General features: G+C 31.7%; 1 protein-coding gene across 8 annotated transcripts in view; it reads left to right on the top strand.

The window, feature by feature from the left end:
* The window catches only part of LOC148601826 (calmodulin-binding transcription activator 2-like), an 89,268-nt gene extending 71,715 nt beyond the window's left edge, over positions 1 to 17,553 (top strand). For 5 of the 8 annotated variants that reach the window (XM_088556348.1, XM_088556351.1, XM_088556349.1 and 2 more), the window contains 7 exons: positions 771 to 896; positions 2,191 to 2,437; positions 3,141 to 3,316; positions 4,377 to 4,522; positions 4,899 to 5,092; positions 7,156 to 7,239; positions 10,834 to 17,553. In XM_088556348.1, coding sequence (XP_088412474.1) covers positions 771 to 896; positions 2,191 to 2,437; positions 3,141 to 3,316; positions 4,377 to 4,522; positions 4,899 to 5,092; positions 7,156 to 7,239; positions 10,834 to 10,942 — 1,082 coding nt within the window. In that variant the 3' untranslated portion in view covers positions 10,943 to 17,553. Of the gene's footprint in view, positions 1 to 770; positions 897 to 2,190; positions 2,438 to 3,140; positions 3,317 to 4,376; positions 4,523 to 4,898; positions 5,093 to 7,155; positions 7,240 to 8,407; positions 8,436 to 9,052; positions 9,076 to 10,833 lie in introns of all 8 variants that reach the window. The other 3 variants (XM_088556354.1, XM_088556353.1, XM_088556355.1) reach the window with 3 other exon arrangements.
* The last annotated feature ends 351 nt before the right edge of the window (positions 17,554 to 17,904 follow it).

The raw sequence follows: 17,904 nt of genomic DNA, 5'->3' as shown, positions 1-17,904 counted from the left end.
TCTACAAGTATTCATTTATTTGTTAAAATCTTGATTAAGGCTTATTTTAGGCCATTCATCGTCATAGGCATTTGTAAGGATCAGTGTCGGAAACAGACAAAAAGATGACAAAATACAGCAAAACCATATCAAATATATAAACCTGTCTAAACCAGACACTTTTAAAATACCTTTATATCAGTTAACATATATTTTCAATCTTAGTAAACCAAACCAAATTTGAAAGTCCAAAAGGGGATTGAAATTAGATAGTTTTAACAGATAATTAATGAATACACGAGGGGAGGTTCAAGAGTGAAAGGTAATTTCCTTTTCAAGTGTAAGTGTTTGTAACAATCAGGCAAAATGGGAAAAATCAGAAACATGCATATCAAAACCCCACCCATCTGATAATGTATACAAAAAATGTATCACTCAAGGAAACTTTCCATATTTGAAAAGACCATTTTTTGATCTCTGCATCACTGATTTTGCTCAGAAATTTTTCAATTGAATGTTAGAAAAATAAGGTTTTTGACAGTGTCATCTGTCCATGAAATGTTTATTTTTAGTGCATTTCAATGAAATTATAACTATATGCCAAAATGATAAGGATTTTTTTTTCTTTTTTTCAAAACGATGGTTTTTTTTTTTCATACCATGTTTCATCCACTGCCTGATTCTTACAGAAACTGACATTTAAGTGCTACTCAAACATAGGGTATGATTTTTGCCATGTTTGATGTATTCATTAACAAGTTTGAAGTGGTTGGCATGCTAACTGTTTTCAGATGCAGATGACAACATGTCAGATGATTTCTCGTCGAGTGCTGGTAGTCCTTACATTGATGTCGAACGAGTATCCTCTGATGAGGAAGATCATGTGACCAGAATTAGGACTGATAGGCTATCAATAAGTAAGGGATATAGGTCTAATGGTGTATTTTGTTTTCTCTTGTAACCTCTTTCCCGCTCTCTTTTGTAATCAGTCCTTGTATGTTGTACAATTAAAGCTTAAATATTTCTAATAATTCTTTCAATTTACCAGTAAAGAATATTCAGAGAAAGGTCATGGAGTATTTTAGGATAAAGTCTGTTTCATGACAATTGAAAACCCCCTTTAAAAGTTTCAAGGGGAATAGCATGTATCAACTCTTGAAGGTGACATTGAACCATAAATTTTATTGCTCCTTGGAAAAGTGTTACTTGTGAAGATTGCATGAAATCTTTTCTGTGCACTCATTTGTATTATATGTTAAATTTCTAAACCCATCATGAAGTCATGGCAGTGTCAAGTATGTTGAATATCTGCATTGACTTCTTGATAGACTCTTTTTACCATTTTATAGAACTTTACCTAAACTTGAAATACAGTTATACACTCTATTTTCATATGCCATTTGCTTAATATAGTTAAAAAGAGTAGCTTTAGCTAGTGATGAATTCTGTAAGTATTTTGCTTCCTTGTTTATCATAATTCACTTTTACTACTGCTTTTAAACAAGAACTTTATATGCAGTGCTTGCATTGATCTACAAACCACTGTCAAGTGTTTGCTTAATACTACAGTTATACAAAAAATAAACCTATCAATTGTTCCATTCAGCCACTGCATGTTGGATCTAACAACACATCTCTACTTTCTGTTCAGATTACCTTTTTAGAATCCTCAGGTTTTTCCCTTTGACAATGTTTTCAAAATCATGTCAGATGAAATCAGATTGGCTGATCAGAAAGATAATCTGAACAGAAAGTAGAATGTAGTGTTGTTGGATCCTACATACAGAGACTGAATGGAACAATTGATAGGTTTATTTTAATAAAATTGTATTACCTACACAGAATTAAATGAAGAGAGGAATATTTAGAGGGTAAAGCAGCCTTTAATCCACAATAAGTAGTTTGTATACATGTTTTATAGAAAAATGGGTTGGTATGTAGCAAATCATGTGACATTAAGGCATGGGATACATTATTGAATGTATAAAGAATGAAGATAGAACTTTGCAGTTGTGTTGGTAATAGCCCTGGTTTCAATATATTTGTTGTGTAGATTATAGCCTTTTTTGGAAGCAAATTGTGTCATTCCACGAAGAAGGGTAACAGTTATAGAAATGGCTTGAAAACAAATAAAATACAGGTATTGTTAAGCATTAATTTACTCATTTTTTCTCACTTTCTATTCAAAACCTTTTGTTTTTGATTCCACAGATGGTGACAGCAGTGAAGAAGCTAAAAGACAGATGGTGAACCTGGCACAACAGATAATTGCGGCTATGCCAATGAGGATTAAACTGTCTCCAAGCAGGGTGGATGATGCTGCTGAGTTTGCATCCAGAGAGAGGAGTAGCTCATACAGCTCAATACCCTCTCAGCCATCTCCTCATGCATCATCGTATGAGGAGGATTCTGGGATATCTACTCCTATGGGTGATGGATTTGCTTTTGATGAATACAGGTATGTTAATTTACTCTTATCTTCCCCCAGAAATAGTGGTGTGCGTCCATTTGGTCGCGCTTATGGATGCAAGTCCTCAGAAACAGCTTTACAAATTTTGTTCCAATTTAGTATGATTGTTAGTCATTATATGTAGTTGATCATCTTGGACCATAATTTTGGTTAGACAAAGTTAACAGAAGTTATAGGACTTTTGCAACTCAATTTTTTTTTTGTGATAGTGGGGGACATATGGCTGTGAGTTGCCTATTAAAAATTTAATTGCTTGTCTGGCTGGTTTCTAGAATATCTTAACTATTCCCAGGTATATGTCAGGTTCCTAAAGAGCACTGTTATTTCATTTTCCCTCACTATTATAATGGACAGTCGTGGTGTCTCTGCATCACTCTTCAATGAAATTATAGCTTTTTTAAGATTGCTAGTTGAATTTGTATGATATTTGAATATTTTTTGGGGGAATTATGGTAATATATATATTTCAGTCAGTTTTGTAGTTCCTTTTTTCATTTATTTTTATATGTCATGCTTTTTTAGGGGATGTGAAAAAAAAAATGTCTTAAAAAAAAAAATTGAATTTCATATTGTTTTGAAACCCAGTCCAGGCTTTATTAGCTGCATTTGTTTCATTATAGAAATCAATAAACATAGCAGCTTTTCGTAGGATATATTCAAGTGTAAGGTTGATTACACTTATACTTTCTAGGTATTCAGATTTAGGAACACCAGCTTCCTCACTGAACAGTCCTGAGTCCACATGTCCTTATAGTCCATATGATTTTAAGCTTGACTCACCTCCACCAACTACTGAGGAGTTCACAGAATACTTCAATGCTCCAGCAACATTCATGGAGAAAGATTTCTCTCTTCTCACTTTGTCTGGTAGGTGAAAATACATGTATATATATATATATGGCTACAACATTCATGGAGAATAAAACTCACTTCTTACTTTGTCTGGTTTGTTAAGGAGGTAGACCTAGGGTTAGGGACACAACTCTTAAAAATCTTTGGAATGTTTGTATCCAGCATTTTACATCAATCTCATGCAAGCATCAAAGTAACTTAGATGGATATACATTCTGTTTCAAATGAAAGCTTGATAGGATTTGGTGAAATTGAATATGACACAAACATATCACTGATTTCCTGAGGTATGTCCCTTACCATTGGTCTACCTCCTTAAATACATGTACAATAGGAGACAGCAACATTTATGAAGAAAGATTTCTCACTTTTTACTTTGTCTGGTAGGTTATAAAATTCATCTGAAACATTTGCATTAAAATTAAGGTGAGCCAAATGATGAGATTTGTATAAAAAGCCATTAAAAATGGACAAAGGTATTGCTAAGTAAACTCTGACTAAAACTATGGCACATCTGCATTAGCACTAGGATGATGGTGTGTTACCATACAACAACGTTGGCTTGTAATATGAAATTCATGCAGCTGCAATGTGCCTTTCAGGACTGAAGATTTAGAACAAGAAATATTTGTCAAATTTAGAATAAATGGAGTAAAGAAAAACTATAGGGAAAATGGTTATGATACAAAACCCATGTAGTTTAATACTGGTAAAATAACAGAAGTTGACACATCATTTAAATACTGTAAACTGTAATTTTCGTGCCATATTTTTCCTTCTGCAATTTCTGTGATTAATTTACTTAGGCACAATTTAGAATTCACAATGTTTCCCTAAAATTTAGTATAATGTTCTTTAAAAAAAAATATTTGCAACAGTTATAGCTGTTAAGCTCTTACCATGAATATTTCATGGTTTACAGTCAACTTTTTAGATACAAAAGAACATTCAATCACATTCATTTGATAAATTGATACAAATTGAACTATTACAAGTTTGACATTTTTAAGTATGTGGAACTTACACAATTTAAGATGAAGATGGCAATGTTAATTACCTCATTCTTATGTTATAGACCAAGAACAACGTAAACTCTATGAGGCAGCTAAGATTATACAGAAAACTTACAGAAAGTTCCGAAATAAACAACAGATGACGCAGCAACAGAAAGAAATGGAGGCAGCTGTTCTCATACAGAAATACTACAGAAGATATAAACAGGTAAGTTATTATGTTGCAAGCTTCATTTTATGGCAATTTGAAATTGAGTGATACCACTTTCACAATTCTATCTAGCTGGTCTTCTGAGTTACTTGAATTAATTTCTAGGTAAAATATGCCCTACATTACACCCTTGTGTCCTTTTTATGAGGAATTTTGCAGGTGTTTCTAGAAAAGCAGAGGAGGCTTACCCTACTGGTGCACTCGGTTCATGCTCCCACTGTTTAGTGTGAGTCTGAGTTTTCAGAGGATGACCCCGAACATAGTCATTGTGTGCTCTTTCAGAAAAGATGGCACAGCAGTGTATTTTTCTTGTTTCTTGGAATTTTTAAGATGTCTTTGCAGAGAAGTAATATGTTTTGTAATATTTTTGCAGTATGCATATTACAAAAAGATGACTCAAGCAGCTGTGTTGATTCAGAGCCAGTTTAGAAGTTACTATGCTCAGAAAAGATTTAAGAAAAGTCGAGATGCTGCAGTTGTAATACAGAATCAGTACAGAACATACAAAGAACATGAGAGATTGAAAAAGGGAGGCAATAAATCTGTCATTATTCAACAGCGATACAGGTATGAACACAGTGTAAAGGTTAAGCTTTCAAAAGAGGAATAACAGTGGAACTTGTCTAATCTGACACTAGGATGGGTAAACTGGAATCTTTTTGTGTTGATCTAGCTTGGGAACCCGGGATCTTTTGGTGTAGATATAGCTTGGGAACCTGGGATCTTTTGGTGTAGATATAGCTTGGGAACCTGGGATCTATTGGTGTAGATATAGCTTGGGAACCTGGGATCTATTTGTGTAGATATAGCCTGGGAACCTGGGCTCTATTGGTGTAGATATAGCCTGGGCATTGCTGTTTCAAATCCAGACAGTAATGCCCAAAAATGATATTAAACAAACATTTGAAGAAGAAATGGGTGAACAATTTTAATAGGATTCTCTAGAATGGTGTTTCACATGTCAGTTCTGGCCATGGATTCATTAAAACCTCAAATTTAGAATTTCCTCACATCTTTGATTTCAAGCAAGTTGATTGGTCAAAATTTGAATTGAGGAAGGATTTGAGGACAATTTGAGGTACTATATGAATCTGGGTCCTGAATTTGATGTTTGCATTGTGTTTCTGATTGTTTACTCCAAGATATTGTATTATTAATTATATTTCCAGTTCTAAGGTCTGATAGATTAGATCATTTCCACTGTATAAAGGTTCCCTAGGGCAATTCCAGAACGACACTTAAAATGATTCTATTCACATTTTATACAGTATTTTTTCTTGTAGAAGATTAGATATACATAATGTAGTTTCTTAGTTCATGAGTATATGTATCTATTTTTAATCTTGTTTTAAAAAATTATTGACTTGAATGTTTATAAAAAAAATGAAGTTAAAGATCTTGATATTGGGTTTTACAAGCACTTTAATTTTCCTTACATTACTGTGGTTTGTTACCTGAGGAATTGTCCTTTACTTGCATGCATTAGACCCCTATGGGGAGTGCTTTCTGGTACCTACTGAAATAAACTGCACATTTTATTTATTTGATAATCTACTCAAAGGAGTAATTTATCTGTTTTTTTTTTTAATTAATTTTTAATCAAGCTGACTGTTGTATTAGACAAAGTAATTTTTTTAGGCTTTAGTAAAATAATAAAAAAAAAAAACATGTAGAAAGTTTTATTTAACCTTCCTTGGACTTCATCAGCGAATTTATTAAAAAAAATTAATTGCAAGAAGAAAAAAACAGTGTCTAAATGTTACAGAGAGTAATAGGATAATTAATTGGAAAGAGTGAATAACCAAAATATGATCACGAGTGCCGAAGGACGCCAAAATTTAAAGTGTGTGTGGAACTTGTTCCCCGCACGAGTTAAATTTTTATGCATTCTTGGCACGAGTGATCATATTTTAGTTATTCATGATAGCCAATCGATTATCCTATTTATTATACAAATTTCCTCCATTATTCATTATTATTTTCAACACAAATTTAAAATTTTGTGAACAGCAGATTGATATTTGTGTTGTGACGTTTTGGCGGGAGAAAGCGCAAGAGTGAAATTACTGAATTTATTTCACAGTGTGAATTATTGAAAAAAATTATACTGGTAACAATCAGAAAATCACTGGAATATATTTGTCAGAAATTATTGTTGTAACATGGCTTGTTTGAATTATAAATTGACAAAAAATAATTGTTCTAAGATTGTTTAAATAGGGATAAAAGATGAAAAAAAAATGGAACTAGGGTGGTATTGCTGTGCAAAAGCCAGATATGATATTCTTTCACTTTAAAAGAGAATACTGCTTTTAATGTTCACTTAATTTTCTTTTCTTATTATGTTCAACTTTTATTTTTTGACAGCTTTTATGTTTTTGTTATCCTCCAGTGTTCTAGGATTTTTGAAAACTTAAGGTTTCATAGGAAAAAACTCTAAATGTAAAGTCCAAACTTAACAAACCCTTCCAAAAATTCGAGTTTCCTACTTGAATAGAGAGTGGAAGATAATCAGTAACTTTCCCACACAAAAATAATACTTGCCCTAATGACAGGAATGTTAAGTCCTAGAACACTGGCCCAGTTAATTCATATCTCACATACCTTATAATGAGTGTATGTATTCTCAGGAGTCATTATCAGAGGATACCGAAGCATGTTGTTCCTAACTCTGATGGACAGATAGTACAGATAGTACCAGAGGGGGCTGACAGGTAAATGTCTGGATAGAATCATTGAGTATTGGGAGGGGTGGTGGAAAAGTTGGGGGGAATGGGGGGGTGTAAGTTTGTTTAGACAGATTCAGTTGGTATTTCCTCTGGACAATTTTTAGGTACATTTGTGGGAGTGTGGTTATAGATTGTTTTAGACAAGTAAATATTTTATGTAAAATTTTAAGTTGGTGAAGGGGGAAGTAACTCCATCAGGTTATATTGATTTAGATGGGATGAACATGTGAATATCAAGATAGCATCATGTAGATGGAAATAAAGCTCAGGAAATGAAATAATGTTTAGTATTAAACCAATCTAATTTATATTTGACCTATCAATGGTTCCATTCTAGGATCTAACAACAGTCCATTCTACTTTCCATTCAGATGACCTTTTCAGAATCCTTAATTATTGCTTTCAAAATCATGAAAGGTGAAATCTGATTGGCTGATGAGAGAGGATGTCAGAACAGAAAGTGGAATGGAGTGTTGTTAGATCCTACATGCAATGAATGGAACAGTTGATGGATCTAATTTAGATTAGATTAGATTGAGTATCAAACTTAAGATTCATTTTACCTCCTTTATATCATTGGTTATAGCATGAAATCAAATTAGATATTTCATCACAATAATTATATATTCATTTTTGAAAAGATGTACAAAATATATTGATATAAAATGCATTCACTGGCCTTCCCATTTAAGCAGTCAGAATAAATGTACTTGCATGTATAACTCTGAGTTAGAATAAAGGTTGTAATATTTCTATACCAACCCAACCACACTCATCTAAAAAATTAATAAACAAAAAAATTGTTTCATGTGTGAATTTAAAAAAAAATAAAACCTGATTTAGTTAGCAAATCATTCATCAAGCTCAAATCTAAACTGTAATCATAAATATTGTCATGGCAGAGTAAGTTTTTCACTCATTCCTTTATAAAGTCCTGGAAAAAAAACCATCACTGCCCATGAAGCTCAAACCCCACAATAAACATTATTTCGACAGCATTTTCTTTATTTTACAAAGTTGCTTCAATTTGCGCTTCATTCATTGAGAAATTCACACATCAAGTGAAGAATGACTTATATTAATTAGCATGTTTTATATGTTTGTGAGTGGTATCTTGAAACACTAATATGTTCTTGATATTTAACTAACAAAGAGAATGGAAAATATTACAAATTAGAAGGGTATGTTACAGTTTTCTGTTGTCAATATCCTTTTAAATGTTTGATGTTGTTCAGTCCTAGTGGTAGACAGTTTTTGCCGCCTAATTTGCTCTTGTTGCCAGTGTAAAAGGTCAATAGACATGAAAAACAAAGGTCATAAGTCAAGGACAAATGTATTTTGATTGATGCTTCATTTTACATTTTAACAGTTCAATTTTTCAGTTATTCTTGATGTGTATTTGAATGCCTTTTTCGTAATATATAGTCAATTGCTTGAATATTTGGTAATTTAGCGATTCACACATTTTTTCTTTAATTGAGTCATGCATTGTTTTACTCAATATACCAGTGAACATGTTCTTTAAAAATATTAAAGGTCTTATATTTTTAAGGTGTAACTTTTTAATGCAAATTAAGTCATGTTGTCGAAGACATACACAATATTTGCAATGAACCATTTTAAATTCAAATTCTGTTGTTTAACCATGCCATTTTGTTCTGCTGAAACATCTATACATATATAATTCATAATGAAAACATACATACCCTGTGTAATATATGTGTGCCATATGATCTGCTTTATGTATTTTGTGACAAAGCATGTGTGTGCTAAACAATCATGTCTGTTTTGTTTTCAGAATGTTAAAACCTAGCCACTAAGGTACAAAAATATATCCCATTCTTATTTATTACTATTGTTTACCATAGTGAAGTGTGCTTTGCTTTTACTTTTGTCAGTTCTGTTCTGAGATTGAAAAATCTTGCAAATTTACAAAAAAATAAGGGGTAAGGGGTTCAAAGTTCATAGTTCATATTAGCCAGAAAATATATGTATAAATGCTTTTATGTTTTATAACCATAGTAACTATTCTGCTTCTTAAAGTTCTAATTTTGTCAAAGGTCATATTTAAGGTCAATATAATAACATTTTAATTACAACAATTAAGTGGTTTTCTAGAATATCATGGATATTTTTGCTGTGTCCATGTGAACTGTAGACAGATAGCAAAAAAAATCATATCAGTGCATTTGTAGAATTTTGGAAGATGTCTTTATGCAAATTTTGGGTATTGTTCTGTTATATGTTTTGCTAGTCTTTGTGAGTGATCTTTTAGCAATTTGTCCATTGGTTTTAAAACAAATATTTCAAACTTTGAAAAACTAACAAAAGCACTATTGGATTATTTTATGTTTTAAAAGCTAAAGAAGTGCTCTCAGAACAGGACATTTTACTTAATCTTTTATCTTTTAAGAAGCCTTTTTTTCTTTAAGAACCATAAAATCACAGGACTTTTTAATCCTTTGTCACCTAATGGGTTTTTCTGATCACCTAGGGTCACAGATTAGTTTTGATTCAATTTTATGCATATTTTAAATCATGGATAGAAAAAGGGAAGTAACTCAGCAGGATAAAGGTATTTACAAGAACACATTTTCTAACGATCAAACTTAGTAGTTTGTTTGATGGAAAGAGAAGTTTAGATTCCAGAAGAAATTACAGGCCCTTTGTCTGTCTGACAGGAAGTTGACAAACTGATCACATGAAAGTTAAATACACGTTTTTCTACACCTGAATCATTTAGGAAAGGAGTATTAGTTTATCACTGTCTGTCTCAACATCCACATGTCTACCAATAATTCAGTAATGCTTTCACTTATTCAAATAACAATTTGGTACAAGGCTTGTCATTATGATTGGAAACTATCATTTTCTTTAACTTTCCAAATTTTCATTTCAGAAATATGTGACTTTAAATACATGAAAAAAGTGGTTGATCAGGCAAATGAAATGTTTTATGCAACTATTTGTTGCAATAAGATCCCTAACGAGAACCTGAAAACCATAGTCAAGGGGGAAGGGGGTTATGACGAACACCCCTCCTCCTCTAAAGGCAGAAATACAGCAAAAACTGTTAAAAAATTCTAAAATTGGTGTAGGGTTATTATAAAAGTCAGAAAAATTTTGTAACCACCTAATAAAAACTTCAAGCTACAGGTCTGACTACCTCCACATCTTAAGTGGTATCTAAAGTACAGCTTCAGGACAGTTGTACTTCTTTTTCAGGTTTTTTTTTATATTTCACAAAGATAAAACCTGTTTATTCCAGTTCTATAGGCTATATATGATCATTAAATATTGTTCTCCTGGTAAAATGTTGACTGCTTTGATAGTAATAGTTTACACATATATGATAATATTTTTTAAATTTTCATACAATATTTTGAAAGTTTTTGTGAGATCGTTTGAAATAACCTTTTCGTAACCACCATTCTCATTGCCGTTATTAAGTATAAAATCAGTAGGTGTTAAAACAACTTAAAAGATCAGATGGTACTGTTTGATATTTTCTTATTTATTCCTCATATTTTAAAATGGTATTTATTTAATAATATTACTTATTTTGATTTGATTTTGCAGCACACAGGCAGACCAAAACAGCACAACAGACAACACACAACAAGCAGACGGCAGTGAAATAGCTCCATCTAGTGGAGATGAAAAGTTAAAGGGAGACAACTTAGTATAACATATCAATGAAGATAAAGGGTTGAAAGGGGAGATAACTCTTTTTTTACATATCACAAGATCTTCTTCATTAGAACTGCTGTGAATTGATCATTGAAGAGAGTTTATGTGTATTTGAGAAATTGAGCTTTACTTTACCTTTTTTCTTTAATTTATGTGTTCTAAATTTGTTATATGTGCATAATGTATTATATTTTTTTGAAATGATCAATTTAGATTTTTTAGATGTGGGATTTTTACTTGATGTAATTCCTTTTGATCATGAGATTGTAATCGAATCTTTCTATGTTTGCAAATTAAATTTACCTATTCAAACCTAACTATACTTAACCTAAGTTTGAAGATTGTTAGAATCTATGAATATGACAAAACAAAAAACATACTACTACATGTATATAGTGAAGGACTTTATGAACATATAACAGTAGTCTTAATGCTTTTTTCTTCCAAATTTTGCTAGGTAGTGGAGTTTTTTTACTTTTATACAATTTTGACTAATAATGTAATTCATGCCCATTATTTTTGTTTTATGTACTTAAGTAGCTGTCTTTGTAAGAATCATGCAAAATCTGAAAAATGTGATACACCCCAAAAAAGGCTACATATTTTTATTTTTGTAATTACGTTGTTTTATGGGTCTATATTATTAAATGTGTAACTATTCATTCATATCTGCCTGCTCTTAGGAGATAATCCACATTGAAAATCCAGTAGATTCTATTGTATTTGAGCGCCATTTACAGAGTTATCTCCCTTAATTTTGAACTCTACAGTGCATTCTATAAAGTTTCTATCTCCGAAGAGCACGGGTAATATGAAAAACCACAATGTAATTTCTGTTTACTATGACATTTCAAACAAAATATCAAAAATAAAAATATGTAAGCTTTTTACCCATGAATCACATTTTGCATGATCCTTAGCTGAAGTGCTACTTAATTACAATAGTACAGGGCTGATATTCAAAGGCTAGACAAACAGTGGTAAAGGAAGCCCACGAACCTGTAAAGTCTATGAAAATTAGCCAGGTTATAGAAGCTCACCTCCACAAATATGACATAAAAACTAATTGGCTTATTGAGAAATTAAAAATTATGATAGGCACTCAAGGAGGTAGACCTAGGATAAGGAACATAACTCTTGAAATCATTGATATGTTTGTATCATATTCAATTTCACCAAAGCCTATCAAGCTTTCATTTGAAACAGAATGAAATCAATGCAAAATACTTGATGCTTGCATGAGATTGATATAAAGAGCCTGAATTCAAAGTTTCAATGATTTGTAATAGTTGTTTTCCTTACTCTAGTTTTACTTCCTTAATTGAATCGTGGTTGGTTAAGGTAGTTGTAAAGACTTTTTTCCCTGTACTACATGTGTATTTCTCTATGCTTTGGTTGTTTTGTCTACTCCTTGGTTAGTTAGATATTTGCAGTATCACACTGTGGATGATGTGATATGAAGTGAATGGTAGAACAAATTTGCCATATCGATGTTTGTGTGATTGTTTCACATTCTGTTTCTTTGTTCTCTCATAACAACTGAGGGTGTCATCTTGAGATGGAAGATCACAAGAATTTCTGCCATGGCAGGTGATAAATGTCAGTCGGTAAATAGTAGAGATTAAGGATTTGCAACTCATGAATTTTCAACATTATGAACTCACAAAGGGTAAATTATTTTGCTGTGAGTTGATATTTTGGTAATTGAACTTTTGACCTTTATGTATGCACCTTCTAGTGAGGATTGATTAGTTAATCAGAGGCTCTTGGGTCATGGTAGGTTTAGACAGATGTTAATAATTAAAGGGCCAGTTTAGACAGGTTTACCTGTACTACATATATATACATGAATGATAGATTAGTTTATCAGTGATACTAACTTTCAGCGTCGTTGATGTTAGTGGTTTTTTTTCTTCATATTTATTACTTAAACTATAACTGTTCTCTTTAATATTGTTATTGTTCAGAATTGTTAATGAATTTTTAAATATTTAATTAATTTATAAATGGCAAAAATTGTAAATATTTATGATTATAATTTATATTCACTTGTTGAAGAGTCTGTGACTTAAATGTTATATCTGTAGTATTGAGGGCTGTTACGGAAAACGTTATCCCCATGAAGGCATTTTCATTTACCCCTTATCACCCACGTAAAAAAAAAAATACATCGGCTAAATAGATATTTTTGGCAATTACCCACAACCCATGTGAATGAAGTATAAGTGCTGATGGAGGGGGGCATTGCAATTTCTGGAACAGCCCTATCAAAGCTGACCTTACTTGGGTTTATTTCAGAAGGTTTTTTTTTCATCCATGTGTATTTGGAATTTATCTCTTTATCTGGTACTAAAGCAAGGAAAGATTGCTGTTTCATTTTGGTCAGTAACTTTCATTTTATGTGTTTGAATATACTGCATGCCTTATTCATGTTTTAAGTACAGTGCTATTTTTTTTTTTCAAATATCCAGAGAAATTTCATCTTAATGTAATGGTAGACAAAAGTCATTTTTGAATTGTGGTATTATTAGAAGGCATCATTCAATAATATTCACATTTATTTCTGTATCAATTTTTAAAAAAAATTTATTCAATGTCTTATCATGTTAATTTGACATTAAGTAATTGGCCAATTTAATGTAATATTGTACTAAATATATGAAATATTTAAGCTTTGTGTATATGGCCAGATTTGACACAATGAAATGAACATATATAATATAAAAACGTATCCAGCATTTACTCAGGTTAGAAATCAAGGTAGCTTTTATGAGTCCCATTGTCATGAAAATTTGGTACATATTTTGTTTGTGATTCAAATTGTTGACTGTGTCGGTAATATGTAATGCTTTTTTTTTTAATTGGAAGTATTTTACTTGTCTGCTTCCACCTATTATTATGTAACCATTGAAGCTTCTAAGAAACGCTAGGTTTCCATAGTTACATTCTCATAAAAACTATACAATCAAGTAGTCACAGTTTGGGTATATTTAGTATTTAGGAACATCTAAAAACAGTGATTTTTCAAGGTCATAGGTTGAAGTTCAAGGTCACAGATAGGGGAAGGCTTATTTATTTAAACATTTACTTTATTAGGTATTGGTCATTTATCTTTTTCCCCATGAGACATTCTTGCATGAATGGTGATGCATGTCATCCAGCTCAACCAGAGTCATATCCTCTCTGGGTTTAACCAGTGGGCTTGCTGTTTTTGTAATTCTTGGGCATTTGCCTTTTTTATATGGGTTCATTTAAGTTTCCATGTTTCTGAACACATTATTTAGAGGTCCCATATCACGTTGTTTCAGGTCATTATTTAAGATGCTTTTTACCTCACTAATTAGTCAAATACAATGGAACCTGTCTATACTGGACACCTTTTGGACTTGGTTTGGTTTAAGCGGGTGTTTGTTTTACTATGGTTCAGAATAAGATTTAATTGATATAATGGACTTTAAAAAGTGTCTGGTTTAGACAGAATTGTGAATTATTCAGGGTTCAGTTTAGACAAGTTTTAGTGTATTTATATAGGTAAATTAACATTATTTCTGCCGTTACTTTACAACTTTTTTTTTAAATGCTACAATATGGATTTAAAGGGTCAGGTTTGTGGTTAGATTTACATATTCTAAATAGTTTAGCAATAAGATTGTACATAAAATGTTTGATCAAGTCTTTCATATATATATATTGTGATGACCAGGGGTGTATCTACTAAGGTTAAAGGATATGATCATCTGGACTGGATTTGGAAGGTGGATTTAATACGTACTCAGTTTCATATCCCTGCTACAGTTATGATCTGTCATTGATCATCAATCTGTTTCAGACCAGTCGTTGATACGTCAAACCAATCTATAAATTAACACTGGCGTTGGCTTCCATTTTTCACCATGTGGCCCCTGATCAAATCATATATTTAAATAAATTATTTGTTTCATGTTTCCATTTTACACATATCTACTCAATGATATTGATTTAGGCATAAAGAAATAAATTAAATAATAGGATATTTAAGTGGAATGAGTGGAAAACCAAAATATATGCATAAGTGCTGAAGAACGGCTAGATTAAACAGTTGTGTGGAACTCGTGCACAGAAAGTCTTCAAGTGTTCTTAAGCATGAGTACTTAAATTTTGGTCATTCAAGATGACCAGTTGATTATCCTTATTATTTTTCCCCTGATCTTTTGCTTTATTCAATATAAATTTCAATTTCTGTGATCAGCAGATTGATGTTTGTGTTGTGACATTTTTGTGGGAAATGAACAATAACTTCATACCCCCCTACCCATTCCCAAAAGTATATCCCCCTCCAGTGAAAACTAATGGTCATATAGAAATAGAAAATTGTGATGTATTTTAATGTTTACTTGTTATTTAACTAAATTGTTGATTTTTTTAAGCATTTTCTAAATGTATTACGTGTGTGTGTTTCAACTTTTTATCATTGAAAATAAATTGAATTGAATTGATTTCATTTCATTACAACTTGTGTTCGTAATTTTTACAAACTGGAAAGTTTTAGTGTCTAAACTAAATGAATGTTAGCATACTCAATGTTCATATTGTTAGTTTTTTTTTTTCTGCTAGTAAATTTATTTGCTTACATTATTTTCTAGAAAGGTTGTATGTTCTTCATCTTTTCTTTTTTTCTTTTTCTTCATTTTTCTGTTTCCTAATTCTTTACAGCAGCTTACATGTATGGAGACTGCCATATTTTAAATGTGCAATGCACTGGGATTTTCAGACTCAGAACTTGGTTGAACTTTTAATACCGCTTCTGCTAAATGCTTTATGATATAACAAAAACGCATAGATTGGTCTGAAAAATTCCTAAAGCAAATTTTTGGTCGTTCTCCCCGCAGGTCTCTCAAACTCATACATTTGTGACATCCTTAGACCACTGGGCTAGCGAGGCTAAATATTTGGGTCTACCCAATTTCAAGAATGTGAAAAGGTATTGTGCAGTAAGGTTCATAGACAAGAGTTACGTAATTTTAAAAGTGAAGAAGAAATCTGCTAATTATGAATATAAATATAAGATAATACAACACAATTTTTCAACCTTTTCCAATTATTTTGATTAGGTTTCTGTTTCATGTATCTCTTCTATATTTTATTTATTTTAAGCTTTCAGATTATTTTTAAAATGCACATACACATTATTGGATGAGTTTACATTATGAATGGTAGGTAGATTTTATATATTCCAAGCAAAAGTGAAAAGAAAATTGCTATATATTTTGTGAGTCTGTAACCATTTTGATTCCTTTTTATACCTATGCTCAACTAGAGTCAGTAGTACACGTACTTATGTCTGTCTGTCTGTCTGATTTACCAAACAATACTTTCATAACAATTTAAAAAGGTATATCATATAATACAGGTTGAACTTTATCATGTTTACATGTATGGCCTTTTTCTCATAAAAATTGGAAAATTTAAGGTTCAAAATGTGGAGGTGTCAGTGTTGAAGATCATCAACATTCTTTAGTTATGCCAGTTAAAGCAGTCTAATATTTCTTACCTAATCAGGATTAATTAAATAAATGATCATTATTTGAAGACTGCCATCCATGACTTAATAAAATATCAAAGAACACATTTTGTATGTATCCTTTAAGTTTATTTATATATTATTTATTTGTTTATTATTTCACATTCCACTGGTTAAAAGGTATCCCAAAATTTGTGTTTTAAGTATACATATGTGTGTAAGATAGGCAGATAAAAAAATTGTAGTACTTACAAAACATCCTTATCATTTTTAAAATTTCAATATAAAATTACTTTTATTACTGCTAAAATTACCAAATACATTGTCTTTCATTCCATCCGTCGGTCCAATTTTCGTCCCAATTATCTCTGCTCCTAATATGATAACAGATTGATGTCGAATTCGGTGTGTATTTTCAGGGTATAAATGTGGTAAGTAAGCTATCAACTCCCTATTTTGACACTTTTGTGGGCTTTTGGAACTTTTCACTATATGGAATGATGGAGAGAATTTTTGTCACAAAATTTGGTGTGTGGCTTATTTCATAAAATAAAGGTGGGGCATATGTGATAAGAAATTTTGATTGGTGAATGAAGTAATAAGTTTTTTAAAATGTGGAATAAGCACGTTTTTTACACATATTAGACCCTTTTGTGTTAACTGCTGTGTAGTTGAGCATGCATGACATATTTCAGGTGAGGCTTGGAGCAGAACAAAAGAGTTTTCCTCACTGAAGTGGATATCAAGCATGGTCACCATGACTACACCAAGTTAACACAGTCTAATAGATCAATTGGCTCAATTTAACATCATCAGCTTGTACACTTTTCTTGATGTATAGCTTACATTTTCTTGCTGCACTGTCAAGTATGTTAAAAGTCCTCTCTTTGATTGGCTTTCAAGGAATTCATGTTCAACTAAAACTTTTTCAAGGTCACTGAAGCAGACAGTACCTTTTAATCAGTGGATATTTGTATTGTGATATTTTGTATTCTGATCCTCTATTTATTGCAGCTTTTTTGCATTTTGTTATTTGTTTTGTATATTTTTATACTTTTGAAACGACAGCCTATATAAAGCTTCTGTTCCATATTAAACTGCCAGAATTACTTCTTGCCTTGATTTATCCTTTTTCAGTTACTATGTTAAATTTTTTTATTCTGCTTTAATTGCCCTCGTCATACTGTCAAGTGAAAGAAATAGGTCATGAGCAGATACTGTGAATGTACTTTTATTCGTGGGTACCATTTTTTGTGTTATATGGAAAAAAAAAACATCAGTTCATAAATTTGTGGATTTGAAAACTCCCTACAAATACCATGGAATTCTCCTTTTCGTTGGGAACCAAATTTCTCGGTTAACCAACCCACCAAAAATTGGTACCCCACAAACAGTGATAAAGTAGGTAACAGTGGTCAAGTATTGCAGCTTGATTGTAAAGAAAGGATGTTAAGGATTGT

Source organism: Perna viridis, chromosome 12 (genome assembly GCF_037379345.1).
Source record: "Perna viridis isolate PV_CMFRI_1.1 ecotype Kerala chromosome 12, ASM3737934v1, whole genome shotgun sequence".
In the NCBI taxonomy this organism is placed as follows: Eukaryota; Metazoa; Mollusca; class Bivalvia; order Mytilida; family Mytilidae; genus Perna; species Perna viridis.
Note: the sequence above shows the minus strand (reverse complement) of the source record. Positions and strands in the feature narration are given on the sequence as shown.